Source organism: Cnephaeus nilssonii, assembly GCF_951640355.1.
Source record: "Cnephaeus nilssonii genome assembly, chromosome: 11".
NCBI classification, from domain to species: Eukaryota; Metazoa; Chordata; class Mammalia; order Chiroptera; family Vespertilionidae; genus Cnephaeus; species Cnephaeus nilssonii.
Window position 1 is genome coordinate 49,106,619 of NC_137082.1, and position 24,967 is coordinate 49,131,585.

Genomic DNA, 24,967 nt, shown 5'->3' on the forward strand with positions numbered 1-24,967 from the left:
TTGTCAGTGAGATATCACTGGTATAAATGAACAATTCACTCCAGGGCTGCAACCTTCCAATGACAAGTATTTATGGCTGAGTCATAAACCATTAGCAAGGCCCATGATAGGAATGCTGCCAGGTCTTCCCTCAGGGCCAGGTGGACAGCAATGGGCAGTAAAGTTATTGCTTCTCCTGAATTAGAGTTTGGGATGGGTTCGTGAGTAAAGAAACAGTGGGGTCAGATTAGTGAGTGAAGTCACTCAGGACCTAAATATCTGAACTGAAAAGCATGCTGGGAAAAACTCACAGAGCCTAACCCTCTAGGCAGCCTGGGTGGGTCATAGGGGGTATCAGTTAGAGTTATTCTTACTTTTTTACCTCATTAAAAAAGAAGCAGAAAGACTGGATTTATTTCTGTGTATAGATGGAATATGCAGTGTGTGACTTCCCACAGGGTAAGCATATGTGAGCAGACAGCCTCAGGATTACCTGGTCTACTGCAATTTTTTACTTACTACACATATAATGCAAATATCCAACTTCTGGGCCACCTTCCACATCGATTTGATGAAAACACAGAGATTGAGAAGAGATGTCCTTGGGCCCAGACCTGTCTTCTAATTCTAATTCTTTCCCCCTGGAATATCCTTTGTTCTCCCAAATGCCTTTTTTTTTTTTTTTTTCAATTGCAAAGTGGTGATTAAGTCAACCCCAGAAGTGGAAATGGAGCTTAGGTAAAACAGATAGAGGTGCTTTATATATTTAAGCAACAGCTGGTACATAAATTATGAATAGTCTACTTATATTTTGTATCTATACATTCAAAGTTAGGGGTGAATAAATAACTCATTTCTATTCTTTTTGTGTTGGAGTTCCGTGTTGAACAACTAGTCATGAGTGACAGAGGAATCTTGCTCCTGAAGGCATGCCCACCTCCATGGGGAAGAGCAGAGGGCGTGTTGGTAAAAACTTGTGAAACAAGTGTATGTTTGGAGACCACTGGAAAGAACACTAGCCTGAAGCCAGCTGAACTTTCCTGTGAGCCTGAACTATTTAGCAAGTGGATATTGGTGTGGTAATAGTATTCCAAAGGTCAACTTCCTTTGTACCAGTCGATTTTATACTCTTTGTGTTTCAGAAATCTTTCCCTGTTGTATAGCAAGAAGGTCTTAAGAGGTAAGTTATTTTCAGACAATTAAAGGACCATGACATCCACCTCTAATCCTTCTTCTGCATGAATAGCAACTACCCGCCCTCAAAATAAAAGTATTGTTCGATTTTAGCTGAGAAACATAGGCACTGACAGTCTGAATGATTGTCCTGCAGCAAGCCAACGAGGATAGCAAGCTTCTAGCCCCATGTACAGATTTTGCTACAGTGGGTTTGCCTCTCTCAATGACTTACACACTTAAAAAATTTACATCGGTTGGGAAACACAGTCTAAGATTGGCTGTAACGTTTATCTGCTCGATCTAGCTACATTTTCTGGTGTCATTACCTTCATGACGCCCTACTATGGGCCAAGGTTCTCTACAGTGACTGGTGAGCAAATGGCAAGGGTTACCTAAGTCAGCATATGTGGCACAGGGATGAGGACATTCTTTGACCTGGTACACCTGTCGAGAAAGTTTTCAAGATTGACTCCATCGTATTAGACACTTCACCTTTTCCCCCCAAATATTTCTGTCTGGCTATATTTCTTGAGCACATACCTCAATTTTCATAAACACCGATTATTTAAAGGAGACTGTATTCATGCATCATAAGCCAGAATGTCAAGACTGCATGCACACTGCTCACCTTCTCAGTGAGAGTGAGTGTGGCAGACCCGAGCCTAGCCCTCGAATAGTGGGCGAGAACTGGGATTTGGGGGCGTCCCACCTTTCCCTAACTGATAAGGAAAACACCTGCTTGCCTCCTGGGGATCTGTCAGTCCTTCTGACTTGGCCCCACACGCCTTTCCTGATTTGCTTGGTTTCTCTGCTGTAACAGATCAAAGCCATCCTTTTGGAACGTCATCATTAGGAAGAAAGGCCCCCTCTCCCAATTCTGCGGGAGGACAGGAGCCTTGCTCCAAGGGGCAAAACCACCTCCTAGAGGAGACTAAGAAGCTCGTGTTAGGATGACCTCAGTGGCAAATGGGGCCATCAAGTCTTCTACTTGAGGACCTCGACAACGTGGGTGTCCTGGGTTGTAGCTGCTGGGCTCTACAAAAGGGGAGATTCTTTCTGTCTTCACAGTCTCTTAGCAGATTGCCTGTGACGCACTCCTCAATTCTGGTTGAGTGCTTATTCAATAATGAAATTGTGTTCTTTCTTTTCTACCTTTGTGGAGCTATTTTCTGGGGAGGGAGGAGATTTGGGTTCTAATTATAACTCCCTAGCACAGTGTTATCCTTACTGTTGTCTTACCAGGCATGACTCTCCATTAGTGTCTGTGTTATGTTTATGCACAAGGCTCTAATGGGAAATGTTTCAAATGCTCTACTGAAATCAGGATAAACATTTTCCCCATGCAACAAAATACAGTAGGCATACCATGTCATTTAAATATTGTATGTATTTAGTTGCAAAGGCCCATAAATGTGAAAGAATATAACTATTCTGAATACTTTAACATGGAAAATAAATTTTTGTTTTCTCTTGTCCCTATGAGTGGAGGAATGCTTACCACATAGCTAATTGACTAATATGCTCCCTGCCCCTCCTAGCAAATGTAACAGACATCTGAATTCATGCATGTATGGGCACACAACTTAAGAGAGTGAAGCATTTATCTCAGTTCTCTATATAAGACAAAAAGCCCAAGCATGTTAACATCAGGACAATAATCATACCCTGCAAACCTATCTTTCTATATTTGCAAATGTTGCAAATGTGTCTCCTTGTGGCCTTGATTTGGGGTCGTTTGCACAACCATTGTGTCCTTGAGCTTCTTTGAAGACAGACAATATCCCAGCCTTTGTTAGTGCAATCTTCTCATTGCAGTATACATTCTTCATTTGCCCATGTCCATCACTGTGATGATAAGGATTCTCATTTCACTCACTACTCACCCTAGCTAAAGTCGTTCCTCACACCCCACCAATCAGATCAAGAGCCATCACCATGTCAACCTATATCTGTGAAAGGAGGAATCTCTTCCTGCGGGCTCATCCAATAAAATGCCACTCTTCTATTCAAACAACTATAAACATCACAGTGACATTGAGTTCCAGCAAAAGTAAAATATATTAAGTTAATTCTGGAAATGAACTTTATTGTGGCCAAAGAGGCTGCAAAATATTTATTTTATAAAAGCTACCCAAAAATATTTATCAGTTTAATAAATGCCCTTTAAGAATCACTGAATCATTTCAGTGTAAATTACTTGATGATACAATTTAGGGTCCAAAGATATATCTCTACAAATGATAAATGTTCACTATTCATTTCCTGTTCTTTTCAAAACAGCCCTCTGCAAATCTACTAGGTCACCCTTGAATATTCTGCAGGAGTCAGGTCAGTACATGATAGAAATACTTCCGTTGAAGTTGGAAGTCATTGACTAATTGAACTGTGATACTGAAAATTAGAATTGCCATGGAGAATGGAACACCATTAATCTTATATGAAGAGCTAAGTTTTTAAAATTGTAAGTTGTTTCCTATTTGCCTTGGGGAAAATTTCACACCATCCTCTATGCTCAGTTCTTAATAAGGCTCTGAGAGACAACCGCAAGCTGTTAACAGTTTCCAGATGCTTTAAAATGAGAAATCCACCCACGACAGAGTCTAAATGGCTGTTTTGTGGCTGGAATCATTAGGCAAGTCTCTGGAATAAGTATGGCCATGGATTTTCAGTGGGAAGAAAGTCAGTGCATGGATCTGAATTTGAATGTCTACCTGTGCTCTAAGCTCCTGAAGAGAAGAAAACTTCATGAAAATTGTTTGAAATTGATGCTGTGGATAAAGACCCACTTAAAGAAAATCCTTTCCCGGGATTAGCTGCTTTCTAATACCACCCACTTACACTCTATTGTGATGTTCCCTGCGAATCTGCTGTAGGCACCTGACACACCAACACACTCAGCAACGTTCCTTCTGCAACAGCATCGCCCACTCAGCATGACCTCTTTCAACGTTTCTTTCTCTCTGACATTAACTTTCTATTACTCAATTCAACATCTTCTTTATCTATACAAACACAGTATGCATAAAGAAATGACTGCGAGATCAGGAGAGATGAGTAAATTAATATTCAGGGCAGTGTCTCCTGAAAGAACAGATTTGAGCAGAGCCAACGACATAATATGCCATGATTGAGTAATCAGCTCGCTTGTGATGATGGAAACTGTCTGTTTCATCTGGATACCCAGTTGTTGCCTAGAATCTTAAAAACATCACTACATTGGCCGGACAATTGTGGTTGATCTGTTTCATTGGAGGCTGTCTGAACTGGTGGGAGGTGCAGGCCGTGCTCTGGGACTCTGGTCTGTGGTTCTGTCATATGAACTAACCATCATGCACATTATGTTCTATGTATGTGAAGATAATGAGAGGCCGAGGTCCATCACTCTGTGCCAGGGAAATGGGCACATCTGGCAGCCCCATGCGCACCAGCTCAGACAACCCCCATGCCTACAATGTTCACATCTATTATAAATTCCCAAGAGTGGAACAGAACATTCTGGATTAATGAACTCTAGACCTCATGGAAGCAATCCATGGGAAGGCTCTCTTGACTCTGGCCCCATGTTTTCCTACTGAACACTTCTGCCGCCTTCCTTTATAAACCTCATTCTCTAGACCAGAGAGACCAGCAATTATGTACCATTTACAGAAAATATGGTAAAGAAGAAAAATACAATTAAAAAAGGAAATAGACGTTTTTGAAAGATATAAATGCAAACAAAGTTCATGAAAATTTCTTCTCAAACAATGCAATTAACCTAAGAGTTCAGGTATCTTTGATCAGTAATCACTAAACAGCAAATGTCCAGTATTGATGAAGAAAATATAGACCTAATCTAGCTAGAAAACTTAAACACAAAATGGACACAGTCTCTACTAGAATACATACAAATATTAACAAGGAAGGAATCAGCCAAGAACATGCATTAATACAAATTCTGGAAAGGTCTGACAACTTTAAGCAGAGATGCCAAAATCTGATACCTCAAATAATTTCTAATATAAGAATCTGGACTGCTGCAAATAGATGCAGTGACTCAAGCATATAAATTTCCAAGTTGTAAGTGTTTGAGAAATTCAAGATGCATAATGGTGCAATGAGTGGGGAGCAGTGTGGGCCAGTGTGGAAAATCTTGAAGGTGGTGAGATCTGATGGAAACACTAAAGGAAAGAAGGTAAATGTGGTAAAAGTTGGTGGATTGGTTAAGAAAAGGAGAAAATAGAAGAGTGTGAGTGACTGTCCAGGTGGTGGCAAGCACAGCTGACATTTCTATCAGACTAACTTCTCTCTCCCCTCTGTGCCCATCCAAGGTGGGTAGGAGGCCCGTAGGCCACCAGCAAACCTGTTCAAAGCTTGAGTCTGCATCAGCCCAGAAAGGGGCACCTTTTCTTAACTTGTCTGCCTGGAGGAGGTGTCATTTGAAATTTGTCTATCTGAGTGGGCTCCTTTGTAGCCTAGTTTGAGAGCACCATCATTCATGTGCTATTGAACTCTTAGCTCATTTTCTCTGCCTTGAATGTCACTTTTTAATTCTATACACAGAAACTATTTGACTTACACTTCCTTGAATATTATTTTGCCATCTTTGGTCAAGAATTGATAGTGGCCAAAAACAAACAAAAAAGAATTGGTAGTGGCTTTCATTGCTCGTAATAAGATCCAGAATTTCAACAAGGTATCACTTAATTGTGCCTACCACCTTCTATGTTAACCCGTAACTCAGAATCTTTGTACCCACCTAGCCAGTCACCCACACACAACTTCCTCGTCCTCTCATGCTTACTTCCTGTTACTCCCTGTCCCCTGTTTTGTCTCTTTTCTCTGCTCTGATCATAATGTCTCATTTGAAACCCGATGGTTCAGCTGAGTGGCCTCGTTGGTGGAATATTGGAGAAGGACCTGAGTAACTATACTGCTCAGCAGTGGCCAATGGAAGTTTGTTCAAAATAGTCTCCTCCAGAAACTTCCTGAGAGAGCTGATTTCATTTCTTTGATCCTCCTCCTTTTCATAATCAATAAGCTCAGTTAAAACAATAGTAGTTTGAACATCATTTAGCTAATATTAAAAGACTTCAAAAATTCTTTTGGTGGAAACTAAAACACTTTTCTCATAACTAATGAAATTTCAAAGAATATTAAGGGCCGAGAATAATTTGGGTCACTGTTGTATGCACACATTTTCCCCTGATCCTTGCCCCTGTGGTCTAGACAAATTTCAAATCCAGAAGAGTCAGTCTGGAACTATTTCCTACTTCTCAGGTCCTGAGAGCCAAGAACAGGAGACACGTATTTCTTTTAATTTAACAAAGAAAATCCATAGTAAATTCTGGTTTAACTCATGCTTCTGCCACTTTCTCTCTCTTCAAAATAAATCAAGGCTTGGCTATATAACATATAGGTTGACATTGTGTCATCTCTTGGGTGACCTATGAGTACACGGTACTTGTCGGAATATGAACACAGGCAGACAGATGTCAGGGAAGAGCTCTCTGTGTGTGTGTGTGTGTGGAATATGAGTCCTGCTATAAAGAAGTGGATGGAGGTAACAAAGGATGCAGAGCAGTTTATTAAAAATTGTGTCACAATCACCTTTCCCTTGACAGTTGAGATAAATTAAATCTGCTCTACATCTTACACCTGTCTCTCTGCTTTTAGCTCTACATTGATTTTTTACTAAACAGCCTCAAGCTTTGAAACACTCAAATCGCACCAGAGAAAATACATGCGCTCTAGTTTTGCTTTCCATCTGATTTTTAATATTCAATACATACTTATTATCATTTTAAAAGAGAATTAGACCAAAGCATACAGTCAACAGCTGTCATCTCCTGTCAATGATAACTTTAACTAATAGGCCCCATTGACATTCTTTCAACCTGCCCCTGAATCTCAGAAAGCCATTCTGTGGGCTTTCAAAACAAATGGACACTAACAATGCTGCCCATTACGTTCAGTTGCTTTCATATTCAACAGTGTTTACAGCTTCTGTACAAAGAAAATAAATTATCTTGTGCAAGAAACTTAATCATGTTTTGACAAGAGAATGATTTTTTTTAAATTAGTAAGAGTTAAATAACTATACCTCCTAAATATCTATTACCCCCATTTTCTCCATGATTTAAGATGTTTATAATCACTTTTTCAACATATAATGGACAAGGTCTTATTTCATAGGTGTTTGAAAATGGTTCTTTATGACATTTTTCTGAATAGACCATTTCCTTGCCTTGGTCCCAAAAGGAGATTAGTGACTATGCTTAGTCTTTCTTTTATGTGACCAGGTTTAAAAAACACTTCTATAGTACAAGGTTATTTTTAGGTAAGAAATCCTATCTAATAAAAGAGTAATATGCAGATTGACCACCACTCCAACACACAATATGGCTGCCCCCATTGGTCAAAGATCCCGCCCCTATGTGGACACAAGATGGCCACCACAAGATGGCCAGCAGGGGAGGGCAGTTGGGAGGCACCAGGCCTGCAAGGGAGGGCAGTTGGAGGCAATCAACCCTGCAGGGGAGGGCAGTTAGGGGTGACCAGGCCGGCAGAGGAGGGAAGTTGGGGGCAAACAGGCTGGCAGGGGAGCAGTTAGACATCAATCAGGCTGGCATGGGAGTGATTAGGGGGTGATCAGGCTGATAGGCAGAAGCAGTTAGGGGCAATCAGGAAGGCAGGCAGGCGAGCAGTTGGGAGCCAGCAGTCCTGGATTGTGAGAGGGATGTCCGACTGCCCGTTTAGACCCGATCGACTAAACAGGCAGTCGGACATCCCTCGAGGGGTCCCATATTGGAGAGGGTGAGGGCTGGGCTGAGGGACACGCCCCCCCCCGTGCATGAATTTCGTGCGCCGGGCCTCTAGTACATATGTGTCTAAAGGAATGGAGTCAACATTTAAAGTGAAGAATCTCAGTTAATTTTCTCTTCCAAATGGTTCATCAATCTTATTTTGCATCAAGTTCTGAAAAGAATGTGCATCCCACAACTCCCCACCCCACTCCCATGCCTGTCATTAAGAGGAGCAAAGGCGACTTGATGTGATCCAAGGTGACTCTGTAGACGAGGGGTGGGGAACCTTTTTTCTGTCAAGGGCCATTTGAATATTTATAACATCACTCGCAGACCATACAAATCATCAGCTTAAAAATTAGCCTGCTATATTTGGTCAAACATTTAATTAACTCACCCCTAATGCCTTGACAGGGCCAGACCAAATGATTTTGCCGGCCTTATACATGGCCCACAGGCCAGACGTTCCCCACCCCTGCTGTAGACAGAGGGCTGTCCTCTGACAAATGTCCTGCTTAGCACAAACAGGCCATTGTGTATACAAAACCTTTTCATCTTCCTTCCCAGGGCAGGAAGAAATAGTGGGTTGCAGCGTAAACTAATCCATCAATCATGTTTTGGATTAAAGGAACAGCCAAATCCTAAGAAGCCATGGCTTTCAAAGTCTACACACAAGCAAGGCACATGGGCTTCCTGGAAGCAGATGACAGCAAAGAAGAAAGAAAGATGGCTGGCTGGAAGGAAGAAAGGAAAGAAAGGAGGGAGGAAAGAAGGGAGGAAGAATAAAAGTAGAATTTCTGTCACCAATAAAAATAAATTACTTTCTCTAACATGTCCCTCTGCAGTGAGAAAATGTGCCCAGAGGACGAATCAGGAAAGCCTGGGATGGCCTTTCTCACACTCAGTTGTAACCCAGGCCTCTACACAGACTTCTAAAGAGGCTGGTCTCTCTGTATTTGCACTTCAGCAAGCAAAAAAAATCATTTTTTCTTACTGTTCCATGGCTTTTGTGAGGCCTAAAGCTCACACAGGTAAGGGCATCGTTAGGACCCAGGAGACAGATTACTAATGCAATGTGAGTACCGGGCCTTGGAAGGAACCTGCTCAGCTAAGAGGCCCTGGAGTTCAGCTTCAACCTTGTCAAGGCCAGTGTGCTTCTGCTCCCAGATCTGAAAGAGCTGAGGGATTCAAAGCTCCAATGTGTCAAAGAGGCAACTCTATTATCAAACATTTATTAAATTTCCACTCAACACAACACTGACTCAGCAAACACTAATCCAGCAGCTTCTTGTTATTGCCGAGGTTATATGAGGATTATGAAACCTAGTCACCACCCTTAAAAGTTTTAATGTAACTGAAAAATAGGAGGTATACAGCTGGAACTTACAGGCTGGTGAGACCATGTACTTTTTCAGACTCCCTGAATTTTTTGTTTAATTTCAGGAATATGGGACAGATCAAGAAAACAGGAAAGATTTATTATTATTAAATCTGTGATTGATGGATTAGTAAGATAAAGAAATACTAAAGACTACCATTCAATAACTGACAACTTACCTAAATCCAATCATTAAAAAATATTTTGACCCTGGCCGGGTAGCTCATTTGGTTAGAGCGTCATCCCAATACACCAAGGTTGTGGGTTCAATCCCCAGTCAGGGCACATACAAGAATCAACCAATGAATACATAAATAAGTGGAACAACAAATTCATATTTCTCTCTCTCTCTCTCTCTCTCTCATCAATAAATTTTTAAAAAATATTTTGAACAATAGAGTTATAGAAAAGACAACAGAAACCAACCTACAGTGGTTGGGTTTTTTCATTTTGACACAAGAAGGCCTCTGTCATATACTCACCATCAGTTACGGTCAACCTTACCACAAAGGTTTCATTTTCTCCTGTGCTGGCCTTGAAGCAACAGCGGTAAAGTCCGGAGTCAGAGGCCACGACGTGGGGCATGAGGATAAAGCTCCTTCTCATCCCCTGGCTACAGTTGCTCAGTATTTCTCTCCCAAACCTTGAGGGGAAGCTTTTCCCTTGGGACAAGTTGCATCTGATTAGGAGGTCGATCTGATGGGACTGGATCTTTTCCCATGTGACTTGTTGCATGGGACCCTTCATTTGAAGTTCGTACATGAATGTGATGTTTTCTCCAGGTTCTGAGACCACATGGCTATTCAATGGCACAGCTATCTCAAAACTATCTGAAAACAAGAAGACATTGATTACACTTAGGTCCTCAAATTTTTAAATGGGAGGGTAGAAGCTACTCAGAAAATGCCATCAAAAAGATTGGTGATCTCATTTAACATAGTTTCAGGAATTACAGACAGCTTTATACCACATTTTTGTAAGAAGAAGGCTTTTGAGAGAATGTGCTCACACATATTCTCTTAACTTTTACTTGGTTAACCATATAGCAAGAAACATCATCAAAACCTCTGGTGTTTTTCTTGGTAGTGATTGTATCAGAGGTTGAATGTCACAAGTGATCATATCAAGAAGTTGAATGGGTTGCTGATTCACACACTGACTCTGAGTATCAAATATCCTATATAATAAAAGGCTAATATGCAAATCAATTGAGTGGGGTAAGGACCAGTAGTTATGATGCGCACTGACCACCAGGGGGCAGATGCTCCATGCAGGAACTGCTCCCTCATGGTCAGTGCACTCCTAGTGGGAGCGCCACTTAGCCAAGAAGCCAGGCTGTAAGAGGACACGGGCCAGGTTGAGGGACCCTGCCCCACCCCTTCCCGCAAATGCACAAATTTCGTGTACTGGGCCTCTAGTCTAGATTATAATAATGCCAACTAAGATTTTATTATTCATAAAAGAGATACCAAATCATCTTCATTGAATATATACATAAATTCATTTTTCAGACATATGGGTTGTCTTATGCATAAAGTAAAAACCCTGTGTTTTATGACTTCCTGGGTAACTACAGAGTCCTCCAATATTTTCCCACCTTCCTACCACCAGAGCTGGAATACCCAGCACACAGCACTTAGTACATAATCATTAGATGCCTCAATCAGCAGTTTTTATAGTGTGGCCTGAGATCCCAAAGGGTTCCTGTATCCCCCTCTGAGATCTGAAAGATCACCCCAATTTTAATAGTCATATTAAAATGTAATTTACTTTTTAACTCTTATTCTATAAGAATATGTATATTATAAATTCACTCTTATCCTATAAGAATATATAGTAGAGATTTTCAGAGTCTCTGATGGCTACTGGGATGTATGCTTTTATGCTTATAAATTCTGGTCTTTTAAATCTTGTTTGGTTTTCATTTCTATTACAATAAATATTTATAGAATCAAACTCTTTGGGGTCTTCCATCATTTTTAAAAGAATAAATGGGGAAAACAATTCTAAAATTCATATAGTGTCACAAAAGGTCACAATAGACAAAACAAGCTTGAAAAGGAACAAAGCTGGAGGTGTCATACTTCCTGATTTCAAACTAAACTACAAAGCCACAATAATTAAAACAACCTGTTACTGGCAAAAAGACAAAAATACAGACCAATGGAAGAGAATGGAAAGCCCAGAAATACATCCATATATCCATGATCAGCTGATCTACAACCAGAGTGCCAGGAATGCACAATGGAGAAAAGATAGTCTCTTCAACACATGTTCTTGGAAAAACACATTATAAAAGGATAAAATTGGACCTTTCTCTTATACCATGCATAAAAATCAACTCAAAATGATAAAGACTTAAATGTAAGTCCTGAAACTGTTTAACACTCCCAGAAGAAAACATAGGAGAAAGTTTCATGACACTGACCTTGGCAATGATTCTTGAATATGACACCAAAAGCATAGGCAACAAAAGGAAAAATAGACAAGTGAGATTACATCAAACTAAAGTATTTCCTCACAGCAAAGGAAACAGTGAACATAGTGAAAAGGCAACCTACACAATGGGAGAATACATTTGCAAACCATATACCTGGAAGGATTAATTTCCAAAATATGTAAGGCATTCCTGCAACTCAATAGCAAAATAAAAAAACAAACCAATAACTAATTATTTAATTTGAAAAATGGGATAAAGAGTTGAATAGACATTTCTCTAAAGAAGATGTACAGCCCTAACTGGTTTGGCTCAGTGGATAGAGTGTCGGCCTGCGGACTGAAAGGTCCCAGGTTCGATTCCAGTCAAGGGCATGTAACTTGGTTGCAGGCACATCCCCAATAGGAGGTGTGTAGGAGGCAGCTGATCGATGTTTCTAACTCTCTATTCCTCTTCCTTCCTCTCTGTAAAAAATCAATAAAATATGTGGTTTTTTTTAAAAAAGAAGATGTACAAATGGCCAACTGATATATGAAAAGACGTTCTATGCCACTAATCATTAGGGAAACGCAAATCAAAATCACAATGAGATATCACCTCACATCTGTTAGGATGACTATTACAAAATAAAATAAAAAGAGAAAGACAATTGTTGGCGAGAATATGAAGAAATTGAAACCCTTTTACATGGTAGGTAGGAATATAAAATGGCACAGCCTCTATTGCAGCACTATTCACAAGTGAAAACATGTCCATCGATGGATAAATAGATTTTTAAAGTTTGGTATATATTACAATGGGATGTTATTCAACCTTTAAAAAGAAGGAAATCCTGCATTATGAGACAACGCAGGTAAACCTGGAAGACAATATGCCAAGTGAAATAAATCAGACACAGAAATAAATCCCATGTATATGGTCAGTTGATTTTTAACAAGAGTGCCAAGAATGCACAATGGAGAATACTGCATGATTCCACTTCTGTAAGGAATCTCAAATAGTCAGACTCATAGATGCGAAGAATAGAATGGTGGCTGCCAGGGGCTGGGCAGAGGAGATGTGGGGAGTTGCGTCTCAGTGGGTGTAGAGTTTCAGTTCTACTAGATAAATACATTCTAGAGATATGCTTGCTGTACAACATAGTGCCTGTAGTTAGCAACATTATTTGTATACTTAAAAATCTGTTAAGACTTTAGACCTCATGTTATATGTTCTTAGCATAATAAAATCTTTTCTCAAAAAGAGTATAAAGGGATCCTGAGACCAAACAATTGAAGAACCTGATCTAGAGAATAACCTTCAAGAATTAGGTTATTGGGGGGGGGGGGATTGGGGGGGGGGTAGGTTATGTCAGTCTGTTTAATCCGATAGTTCTGCTATGGCTGACGAGGAATTTCAGCCTACTGTCCAAATAGGAAGGCCAGTCATGGTGTCACAGGGCACATGGACCCTGGACAATAATGTGGAACTGGGAGAGACCATTAATCTCAGCCTCTCTGTGTCACTAACTTGCTCAGGCTGGCCTGAGAGCCACTTTCTTGACATCCAATGAAAAAGAAGAGAGGAGAGAAGAAGATCCCCACTTGAGAGAAAGTGCAAATGAACTCTAAAACACAATAAGGTTCGCTGTCTGTATTCAACTAGAAGACCGTCTGTGATAGTTTCGTCCCCACCAAACCACCTTCTTTTCTTCAGCAAGTGGTTCCATGTGTCAGAAAGTTTTTGGAAAGAGAAAACCACAGCACTCCCGCTTCTCACCCCGTAGCTGTGCAACCATTTACCAAAGCTAACACTCTACCCACATGACAAGCACACAGGAAACATTTCATCTGTGGGTTATCAGCCAGCACAAGAACAGGGAGGAAATAGAAGGAAAGAGAGAAAATCCATAAGAAATGAAAAAAACTAAGAATATAAAAGCTTAAAGGAAACAAATGAGCAATTAGAATAAAACTAAGACAGGGAAAAGAAGGCATGAGAAAATAAGAAGCCAGAGACAGTATCAGTAAAAGGCTAAATCAGATCATAGCACACTGTGTTGAGAAAATGAAAGAACATAAAAGAAATGGCAAAAAGAAAGGGAAACCCATTTTTACACGGCGCCGAAGCCTCGGAAATGAGACGCAGGCTGGCCTGGCGGCAGCATTGATGTTGGTCTTCAGTGCTCACATACCTGCTTGTTTTCCTCTGTGGCGACAGCTGTCCTCCAATCTCAGAAACTTGCTTTATCTGCCCATCTAACCCACCCTGCTACCAGGAAGCAACACCATGGACTGTGACTGGTTGTGAAGTGTCTGTATTTGCACAAAGGACAGACCCAGGAGGGAGGCCAGGCCTGGGGGTCTCCGGGGAAGGGGGGCTCTACATCAGGACCCAGGCCCACCTGTCAACAGACACAGGCTGGAACCGACAGAAGCAGGCCCGCCCCAGAGGCAGGTGGTTTGGAAGCAGAGTGTGGACTCCCTTAACCTCTCCTGATGAACCGAAGAGCTGGCTGGAGGCAGGTGGAAATCTAGGCGAGGCCTGCATAACCGGCCTCCCTCACATGCGGCCGGCTGCTGCCCGGAGCACCTGATCCTCCTGCTCGGCACATGGAGAGCGACCAAAACAACCCAAAAACCGAGAGGACCCAACGTGCACAAGGACCCTGGCACCCTGATTTGGAAAGCAAATCTACTTAAAATGGCGATCAAATTGTCGTTGTTAATAGGAAAGGTTTGATTACAATTGAGTCCTAAAAACAGAAACAAAAATTTTAAAAGCCAGTTAATTTTACATTTCTAACTAGTTATATATTAATTCTTAGCATAAACATAGAATAGATTGTGGGGAGAATTTTTTGTTTGTTTGTTTGCTTTTAAAAACTTTCTTTTTAGCCCTGGCCGGGTGGCTCAGTTGGTCGGAGCGTCCTCTTATACACTGAGAGTTTTGAGTTCAATTTCTGGTCAGGACACAGTCTAGGTTTGGGGTTCAATCCTGGGTCTGGTCATGTGCGGGAGGCAACGGATCAATCTTTCTCTGGTATCAATGTTTCTCTCTCTCTCTCCCTTCTTCTCTCTCTCTCAACTCAATAAAAACACCCTCAGGAGTGTGTTTTTAAAAATAATTAAAAACTTTATTTTTAGAGAAGTTATGGGTTTACAACAAAATTGAGAGGGAGGTACAGAGATTTCCTATCACCTACACACAGTCTCCCATTACCTACATCCCTCACCAGACTGATGCATTTTTTACCAAGGATGAACCTACATGGACACGTCATAATCCCACAAAGTCCATAGTTCACCTTAGCGTTCACTCTTCATGTTGTACATTCCGTGGATTTGGACAAATGTATAATGACCCATATTCATCATCATGATATCAGAGTATTTTCACTGCCCTATAAATCCTATGTGCTCTGTCTATCCGTCCCTCCCTCCTCTCAACCCCTGGCAACTCAAAAGAGTGTCTCCACAGTTTACCTTTTCCAGAATGTCATAGAGTTGGACTCATGCAGTATGTAACCTTTTCAACGTAGCTTCTTTCACGTGGTAACATGTGTTTAAGCTTTCGCCATGCCTTTTTATGGTTTGATAGCTCATTTCTTTAGTACTGAATACTATTCCATTGTCTGGATGTACCACAGTTTATCTATTCACCTCCTGAAGGGCATCTTGATGGCTTCCAAGTTGTGGTAATTATGAAAAGGCTGTTGTATACAGCCGTGGGCAGGCTTTTGTGTGGACATGAGTTTTCAATTCCTTTGGGCAAACACCAAAGAGCATGCTTGCTTGGTTTGTAGGATGAGTGTGTTTGGTTTTGTAAGAAAATGCCAACCCACCTTGCAAAGTGGCTGCCTCGTTTTGCATCCACCCCCACCCGCAGTGAAGAAGCCTTCCTGCGGCCCCACATCCTCGCCAGCACCGGGCACTGTCAGGGCTCTGGGTTTGGCCATGCTAACAGCTTGTCTGTGTTGTTCTCACATGGTGTGCATGTGGAACAACATGACTGAATCCTCTGTACTTTGTATGGGATTTTTCTAGCATGATGATAGATCATTTTGGAAAAATGTTTCAGTGCCAGAGCAAACTAACACAGGGTAAGGACTTCATGGGCGCAGCATTTCGGATCCCACCTGGATCCCATCAGCACCGATCAGAAGCAGCAAGGCCACCCATTGGGGGATCAGCCGTCTTCTCCACGCCCCTCCACACACGTGGCCATTCTCTGTCCTTCACTTAAAGTGCAGATACAGGGGAAGGAGCCAAACAAGATAAAAATAAGCTAAAGGACTGCCTGACTGAACAGCACAGATAAGTGGGAAGAACAAGAGCTGCTGGAAGAGATAAAAACACAACCTGACAAAGCATCCCGAGGCCGCGAGCTCAGCCATCTGTTTAAATGGAAGAAGTAGCTGGAATCAGGCAAGCATGTCCTAGCTGGCAGGGCAGAGGCACGGCCCAGAAAACACACAGTAAGAGAAGGTGTGCAGTTTCTCCAGAACGCAGTGCCCCTGTGAACACCAAAGAGCAAAAGGTTATGGCCCAGGCCTGGGACCACTTGTGATTCAAACGTCCTGTGATTCAGCTGCTGTGGCCTCAGGTGGGCCCCCCAGAACCCAGGCTGCCTCCTGGCCGCTTCACAGAGCCCCCAAATCTTTAGGGTGTTCATCTGAAGGGGCTATGGATCCTCATGCTGTAACTTTAGCTCACAGGTTTTAATTGTTAAAAAGCAAACTCCCGTCTCTCCGTTCCAGTACAATGAGGGAGAGCAATGCTTTCTATAAGTCAGCACCGCGAGGTTTGCTGTAGTACATGAGCAACGCTGCACTTTCTCCAGCCAGAAACATAAATGACTCATGGGAGGTAAGAATTTTAAACAGTATAGCTCTGAGGGCTTGCAAACCCAGACGAAGACAAACAGCCCAGGGGACTGGCTTGTTTTCCACGAAAATGTCAGCCGTTGGCCTCGCAGACTTGGAAATTTCTGGTAGACTTTCTGCATGGCCGAGTTTTACAGAAAAAGAATCAAAAGATGAACACTGACCCTAATCCTCCCCGACTAGAAAACAGACTGTGTCGGTGACTATCACTGGAGACGATGGTAAGCATTTTGTCTCATATACATTTAACATTTTCAACATATTTCAAAAGCAAACTAACAGGCCTGGAATTTGCCCTTACCATGTGCCAGCATTAGATGCATTACATGTGCTAACACCCCGAGTCCTCCCGACAGCCCGGAGGCAGGCCCAGCTGGCGGGTGGCAGAGAAGGGAGTCCCACGAGGCAGGAGGCTTGAGCAGCCGCCCCTAGGCCAGGGCTGCCATCCCTACCCTGTGAAAGGCACACAGGACTCTCCGAGTGGGAACTGGGCTGCTTTCACAGAGGAAGGAGGCTCCCAAGGAAGCCCCTGTTCCCAAATATCTTATTTTATGGTGCCTTAAATCCTGTCATCAGAAATCAATTTCTTTGCTTGTCCTTGTTAAAATGCACATAACGACCTCCGCTCCCAGCTGCACCAACAAACACACCCATGAAAAATTGCCCATTAGATTGCTTTCCAGTTAGAAGGCTAGTGCCTCGGAACACACTGGCTGCAGCAAAGGAATGAAGAGTCAGCAGCCTGCCTTGTCACAGGTCACAGGTCACAGGTCACATGTTACTATCTTCCATAGGACCAAAGTTTAGAGGAGAATGAGGGCCTGCAATTGCCGGGTGGGGGATTTAGACTGGAAGACGGATTACAAACAAAATTGCCTCTTTTATCCTTCCTTTCCTTCCTTCCTTCCTTCTTTCCTTCCTTCCTTCTTTCCTTCCTTCCTTCCTTCCTTCCTTCCTTCCTTCCTTCCTTCCTTCCTTCCTTCCTCCCTTCAACAGAGATTACTGTGTATTGACACAAAGACAAGTAAGGCACAGTGTGAGCTGATGGGAAGACACACAACCAGGTCATTGCACCAAACCTCTAGAGATTCCCCCAAATTGTTACTTTCATCTTTCATCATCTAGAGCAGTGGTTCTCAACCTTTCTAATGCCGTGACCCTTTAATACAGTTCCTCATGTTGTGGTGACCCCCCAACCATAAAATTATTTTCGTTGCTACTTCATAACTGTAATTTTGCTACTGTTATGAATCATAATGTAAATATCTGTGTTTTCTGATGGTCTTAGGTGACCCTGCTAGCGGTTCTCAACCTGTGGGGTGACCCACAGGTTGAGAACCGCTGCTGTAGAGCCTAGCAGGGGTCCTCAAACTTTTTAAACAGGGGGCCAGTTCACTGTCCCTCAGACCATTGGAGGGCCGGACTATAGTTTAAAAAAAACTATGAACAAATTCCTATGCACACTGCACATATCTTATTTTGAAGTAAAAATACAAAACGGCAAAAACACCTGCATGTGGCCCACGGGCCGTAGTTTGAGGACGCCTGGCCTAGAGTGTCAGGTATGCCCTGACGTATGTGGATAAGCGTATCTTTAATTCCTCAGATAATGTGTTAGGAGAAAAGGCAACTGAAAAGGATCAAAGACGAAGGCTCCCATCTAACAATTAACCCGCTGATCACTACGCTTTGAAGTAGCAGGGGGAAGGTTTGGGGAAGGAAATGAGGATCAGTTTGGAAGCTCTCCGAAAGAAGCAAAGAGCTTTATCGTGGCCGAGAGTCCCTGGATTCGAACCTTGAACATGAGTCAGAGCCTCCTCTCTAAGCCTGACGTCCCAGGCCTGGCAGACACCAGCTCAATCTCAAGCAGGGCGCATTCACCACAGCCCCACAACACACAGCTCTTACAGCTTTCGGCAGTGTGGGGAGCTAACCCCAATCAAGCAAACCAACCCTTAGGATTCTATGGTAAAAAGATTGGTGAGGCCATATTTATGGGCTATATATATTTGAGCAAGACCTATCCCCACCTGGGTAGCTTACACAAGAGTCACTTGCTTTAATCATGAATCCAGTTTAAAAATCTTTAGTAAGGGCCTAATATATGTATGGGACTGGAGAAGATATTAGGGATGCAGTGAAAAATAAGACAGACATGGTCCCTATCTTCCCAGGGCCAATAAAGTAGTAAGGAAGCCACACGATTAAACAGATCGTCACAGTCCACGCAGTGGGAGCCAGGAGAGGGAAGCAGTGGGAGAGGAGGTACAGCCCAGGCACAGAAGCAAGTCTTGGCTGGACTTGGAGCAAAGACACAGAGGTAGGCAACCGCCAAGGACACGCCGGTGTGCGTGGGGAATCGTAGGAAATGCAGGTGGCGAGGAGAAGGCTTGGAATGTTGGCCAATATGCTCATGCTTAGTGATGTAGTGTGAATGTTTGGGGCTGGACAGTGAGACTTCGGGGAGACGGAGCAGGCGGCTGTACTCAGTGTGGATGAAGGAAGTAACCGAAGCCTAGAAACTGAATGATGAGGAGCGTTTGAGAATTCCTGTCACCGCTGGAGGCTCGGCAACCGGAACAAGAGAAAAGGAGGAAAAGGAAGAGAAATGTCAAACATCGAAAAAGGTTAAAACTTCCAACAGTAAATGTTTTGACAGTAGAGGCTTCAACCGCTGCCTCGAATGCGAATTGGATGTTATCTCAGCTAATTTGCTGCTTCATTTCTCAAGGATAACCAAAAACTGGCTGCGGCCTCTCTGTTTCCATTATGCTCAAGGTGAGGAAGAATATTGGAGAAGCTTGAGCAATTCAAACACACCAGAAAAGCTGTCAGGGAGATTTTTCAAACATAGGAGGAAAAAAGTGACCTTTTATATGGCTAAAAAGAATATCTAAAATTGTGCCAATGAAGCCTTGAGCCACGGAATGTTATTACATAAGACGAAAGATTTCATTTTCACCAAAATATTTAAAGGATCGTCTGGGAGGCAGATAAAACCTTTCAAACAACGTCTGGCAGCAAAAGAAAGCTAATGACTCCACTTTTCAAAAGAACCGAAGACAAGAAGATTATCTACGTTTTAAGAATAAATAAACACTGAAGAGACAAAGCACATTATCTCTGTGTGAAATAAATGACACTCGGCAAAGTATATTTTCATCTTTTCTTGCAGAACAATGCAGGGTCAGAACGAACAACGGAATCGTTTATCATGACCGATGCCCAAGTACCAGTAACAAGATGCGGAGTTTGCTGAATAGGACCCAAAGTTGCACAAGGATTTAAAAAATTAAGTTCTTTAAAAAAAAGTGTCAATTAGTCATCTTCAGGAATGTGAACGATTCCCTGCCTTCATACTACTTTGTTTTCACTCTTTACATATAAGCTCAAATCCAAAACAGGAAATGGGAAAAACAACAGGTGATCTGAGCTGCTTTGCTGATCTTAGAAAGAGCTTACAAATGAACTCTCCCTCCATTGGTCTTATAGAAGGTAGCCTGTGTCTCTCTCTTTTTTTTTTTTTCTTCACTTTTATGAAGCTTCACTTCATGAGTTTTGAAACTCAGGAATTGTTCACAGAAAGGATACCCTGTAACTTTCAACAGTCTACTCAGATACAAGATAAAAGAATGCCTTTGGAGGTTATAACATACTAGAGGCATGGTGCATGAAATTCGTGCACTCAGGGGGATCCCTCAGCCCGGCCTGCACCCTCTCACAGTCCGGGAGCTCTCGGGGGATGTCCAACTGACGACTTAGGCCTGCTCTTCCTTAGTGCTGCTATGGAGGTGGGAAAGTGCTGCTATGGAGGTGGGAAAGGCTCCCACCACTGCCACTGTAGTCGCCAGCCATGAGTCCAACTCAGGGCTTCTGGCTGAGAGCCACTCCCCCTGTGGGAGTGCACTGACCACAAGGGGGCAGCTCCTGCATTGAGCATCTGCCCCCTAGTGGTCAGTGTGCATCATAGCGACTGGTCGTTCCGCTGTTTGGTCGATTTGCATGTTAGCCTTTTATTATATAGGACTAGAGGCCCGGTGTATGAAATTCGTGCTGGGGGGGGGGGGGGTCCCTCAGCCTGGCCTGCACCCTCTCGCAATCTGGAACTGCTGGCTCCTAACCCCTCATCTGCCTGCCTGCCTGATCACCCCTAACCCCTCTATCTGCATGCCTGATAACCCCTAACTTGCCCCCTGCCAGCCTGATCGCCCCTAACTTGCCCCCCTGTCGGCCTGATCACCCCTAACCACCTCTACCTCACCCCTGACCTAAGCCACAGTCTGGCCTCCCTCTGCAGGAGGTGACCTGGCCAATCAGGGGAAGGCACCCCCCCCCCATCACCCCACTGTTGCTACCACTGCCAGCCGCCATGGCTGCCTGAGCCGTGGCCGCCCCTCCCACGCTGCTGCCTGAGCATCGGCCAGCCCCTCCTGCACAGCACTGCCCACCCCTCCCATGCGGCGCCGGCCCTAGGCCCTCGCAGCCACTGTGGCTTTGTCCGGATGGACATCCGGATGGATGTCTGGAAGATGTCCACTCTAATTAGCATATTACCCTTTTATTAGTATAGATAACCACTTACTGTCTCATTCATGCATTCCTTCCTTCAATTCTATAATATTTGAAAAATCTTGACTTTTTTTCTTTTTGCTTTCATGAAAAATATGTCCTCTGTGCTTCTCTCTTGACATAGGACTACTCATAATTCTTCAAAAGAAAACAACTTTGGTGCATTCTTCTTTGTGTGGTTATTTTGGCCAATTAATCGTAATATTTACTATATACTAGGTACTTGTAATTTGACATGAGGAAAGTGACAAACGCTTTCAGGGAATGTTTGTCCCTACATTTGGGGGAACAATTATAATTATCACTTTAAAGATATGGTGACAAAAATCATGGCTAGTGAAGGTAAAGTCAGTATTTGAACCCAGAAATGTGATTCAATTTCTTAATAGAAAGAAGCAAATTATATGCCAGAATAATAGACTCATATCATATAGCTCATTGTGGCTCCTACGTGGAAAGACAAGTAAAACTACTAGATGTGAAGCCCTTTAACTAAACATGTAACCTCATGTGTGTCTGTATGTACCTCCTCTGTTCCCATCTAGATACAAGAAGTCACTGTTGTCTTAAAATGCATTTGTTTTTCACACTGAGGCTGTGGACATTTCTACCCACCTTTCTCTGACAGGGCAGTCCGCACCAATTACAAAGCTGATCGTGGCCCTCTCTCTTGCACACCTACAGTCTCAACACCTCCAGCTCCCAGGAGCCTCATTCAAGCACAAACTCTGTCCCTGCCACCTCGTCACCATATCCATCCGTGGCCTGTAATCTCCGTCCTCACTAGACCACTCGTGGCCCTCATGTATCCCCACTCCATGTCTTTGTGCTATTCTGTCTGCTGATACCCCCAAAACTTGTATTCACCCTGAAAACCTCCTCAAATGAGATCTTTGGTGAAGCTTCCTCCAACTTCGCCGCAAAGGGTGTCATGCTGTCGTTACTCCACTCTGACATCTGTTAGACATGAACACATCTCATGTGCCATTGGATGGTGAGCATCCCCAGGCAGCAGTGGCTTCTTAATCACAAAAGAGGCACCAATCTCTTTACTCCCAACCCAATTTCATTAAAAAGCTGGCCACCCCTCCCTTCAGGATAAGCCATGTGTTCGTGTCAAATATAACGTGTGCCCAGTGGGGAGACTCACAGGGCTCCTCCCTTACTTTATCCTGTGAATGTGACCTGATGTGGCCTTTCTGTTCATTAGTCAACCTAAGTAACTGCAAATAAAAGCTAAGGACTCAAATATTATGTGGCCTACACACTCCGAATTTTATCCAATTCTGTTTGATATAATTTGTCTCATTATATTCTTTATTTTTATTACCATGGTTTGGTTTGGGTGGTATGTGGTGTGTGGTGTGTGTGTGTTTGTGTGTGTGTGTGTGTGTGTGTGTGTGTGTGTGTAGAAATAAAAAAAGAAGATCTCATTTCTGCCTTTGGATAATTACACTTAAGGGAGTACCAAGAATCCTCACTCTTTCTGTTAGCCCTTATTATCAGTGACATTGACATAAGAAATTCCCCATGATAAATGACCAGTCATCAATTACTAAGCAGAGTACTAACATAGATACAAACCTGGAAAAATAAGCGTTCAGAAGGTTTTTATAACACCACTAAAAGTATGGCAAATATATTACAAAACTTTACATTTATTCTAATGAGAAGAATAAATGTTACTTTTCAAATATTTATATAGGCCTAATAAGGCATGAGAAATCATTTCATCATCAAGAGGGACGGCCTTGCTGAGACTATACAAATTTTGCACTAGACACAGACATGGGTAAAAGGAACGATTCACATTGAAGGTCCCAAGGCCTCATTTAGAAATGCTGCATTTCAATAGCATCTCAGATGCATGTCTCCACTAATCCCATGAAGTCAGGAAACTGAGACCCGGCCATTCTGAGGACACACAGTGCTGAAAGCAGGTGCCTGGGAATTCTACCCCAAAGCAGCTTGAAGTGGTGAGGACGAGTAGGAGTTAGAGGTGCTGGAAACAAAGATAACACAGTGCTGGGGGGCCCAGGGAGACAGCACAGTGCTGGGGGGGCACGCTCAGGGAGACAGCACAGTGTTGGGGGGCTCATAGAGACAGCACAATGCTGGGGAGAGGACTCAGGGAGAAACACAGTGCTGGGGAGGGGGAGGGTCAGGGAGACACAGTGAGGATGGAGGCTGGCAGATCCAGGTCTACAGTGTGACTGATGAGAAGCCCATTGAGATTTCTCAAGTCTCTTAGCAGCAACTGCTAAAAGGTTCTCTTTTATACCTCCTTACCCATCAGCTCTGGCCTTTTTAAAAATTTGCTGTTCCCCAGTGAGGTCTCTATCCCCCTCAATAGAAATCCATAAATTTATCTCCACAAATCCTGGAGGCCTAAAAAAAAATTAAGTAGATTAATGGGAAACTTGCAAAAAAGTGACAAGCTTGATAGAAGCAACACATATGATTCAGGGTGGAAAGAGGTCAGTCAATAAACATCAATGGAGTATTGTGCCCTCAGACTGCCAAAGAAAAAATGTTTATAGAGGAGAGATACAGCAATGTTTATAAAGGACGGCATACACAGACATCGTCTGAATTGACAACTGCTACAGAAACTGCACATTTTTCTAAGATGGACACTTGGTTGTTCTATAGACCTCCAAGCCAATACTATAAAACTAAAAAAAAATTATATTAATCAAAATCTGGTGGACTCCTTAAATTTATATCTACTGGGACTTTTATAAGTTTTATTGAATTTATTGGGGTGACATTGGTTAATAAATTATATAGGTTTAAGGTGCACAACTCTATAATACATCACCTGTATATTGCATTGTGGGTCCACCACCCAAAGTTAAATCTCCTTCTATCACCATTTATCTCCCCTTTATCCTCTTCTACCTCCCCTGAGCCTCCTGGCAAGTGGTAGTATGTGTTTGTGGAAATACTCTTGGACTTTCACTCTGGACAGAATGTCTCATTCCTTAGGGAACATGAAGAGGGAACTCAACAGAATGGCCATGCATAGAGCACCTGCTATGTGCTAGGCACACACATCATCTCATTAATTCTCAAGCCTGCCCATAAGATGCATATTATTATTCCCACTAGAGGCCTGGTGCATGAAAATGCATGCACTGGAGTGGGGTCCCTCAGCCCGGCCTTGCCCCGCTTACAGTCTGGGAGCCCTCAGGGGCAAGAGGCAACCCAGTGATCAGGGGAAGGTGACGCCACATGCCTGCTACCCCGGCGGGGCTGAGGGGACTGGGCACCATCATCTTGTGGCTGTGAGCACCACCTTCTTTGAGGGTGTGGAAGTCAATTAGCATATTCCCTCTTTATTAGCTTCGGGCGGCGCCATCTTTTCTAGGGTGTGATGGTCAATTAGAATATTCCCTCTTTATTAGATAGGATTCTATAGATTAATAAACCAAAGCTCAAAAAAAATGAAGGGACTTTCCGAATGACACAGGACTAGTTAGAAGAATTCCATCTTTGTTCTTACTGTCATGAAGACAAAAAGCAAAACAATAGCTGGAGTTTCTCTTAATTGATCATTGTTAATAGTGAAATCTCCCATAAATTAGTCCTGTAACTGAACTCAACATCAGACGTATATGTAAAATATTTTAAGTTGTGGTAAAATATACATAACAAATTTACTGTCTTAACCATTTTAAGTGTCCAGTTCAGTAGTGTTATGTACTTTCACATATCGTGCAATTAATCTCCAAAACTCCTTTTATCTTGCAAAATTGAAACTCTATACCTATTAAACA

At 42.7% G+C, this 24,967-nt stretch overlaps 1 protein-coding gene across 4 annotated transcripts in view; it reads right to left on the reverse strand.

Annotated features, from left to right (window-relative positions):
* The window catches only part of CD226 (CD226 molecule), a 61,861-nt gene that overhangs the window by 15,465 nt on the left and 21,429 nt on the right, over positions 1 to 24,967 (reverse strand). For all 4 annotated transcript variants that reach the window (XM_079785041.1, XM_079785040.1, XM_079785039.1 and 1 more), the window contains exon 4: positions 9,801 to 10,148. In XM_079785041.1, the coding sequence (XP_079641167.1) occupies positions 9,801 to 10,148 (348 nt within the window). The remainder of the gene's footprint in view (positions 1 to 9,800; positions 10,149 to 24,967) is intronic.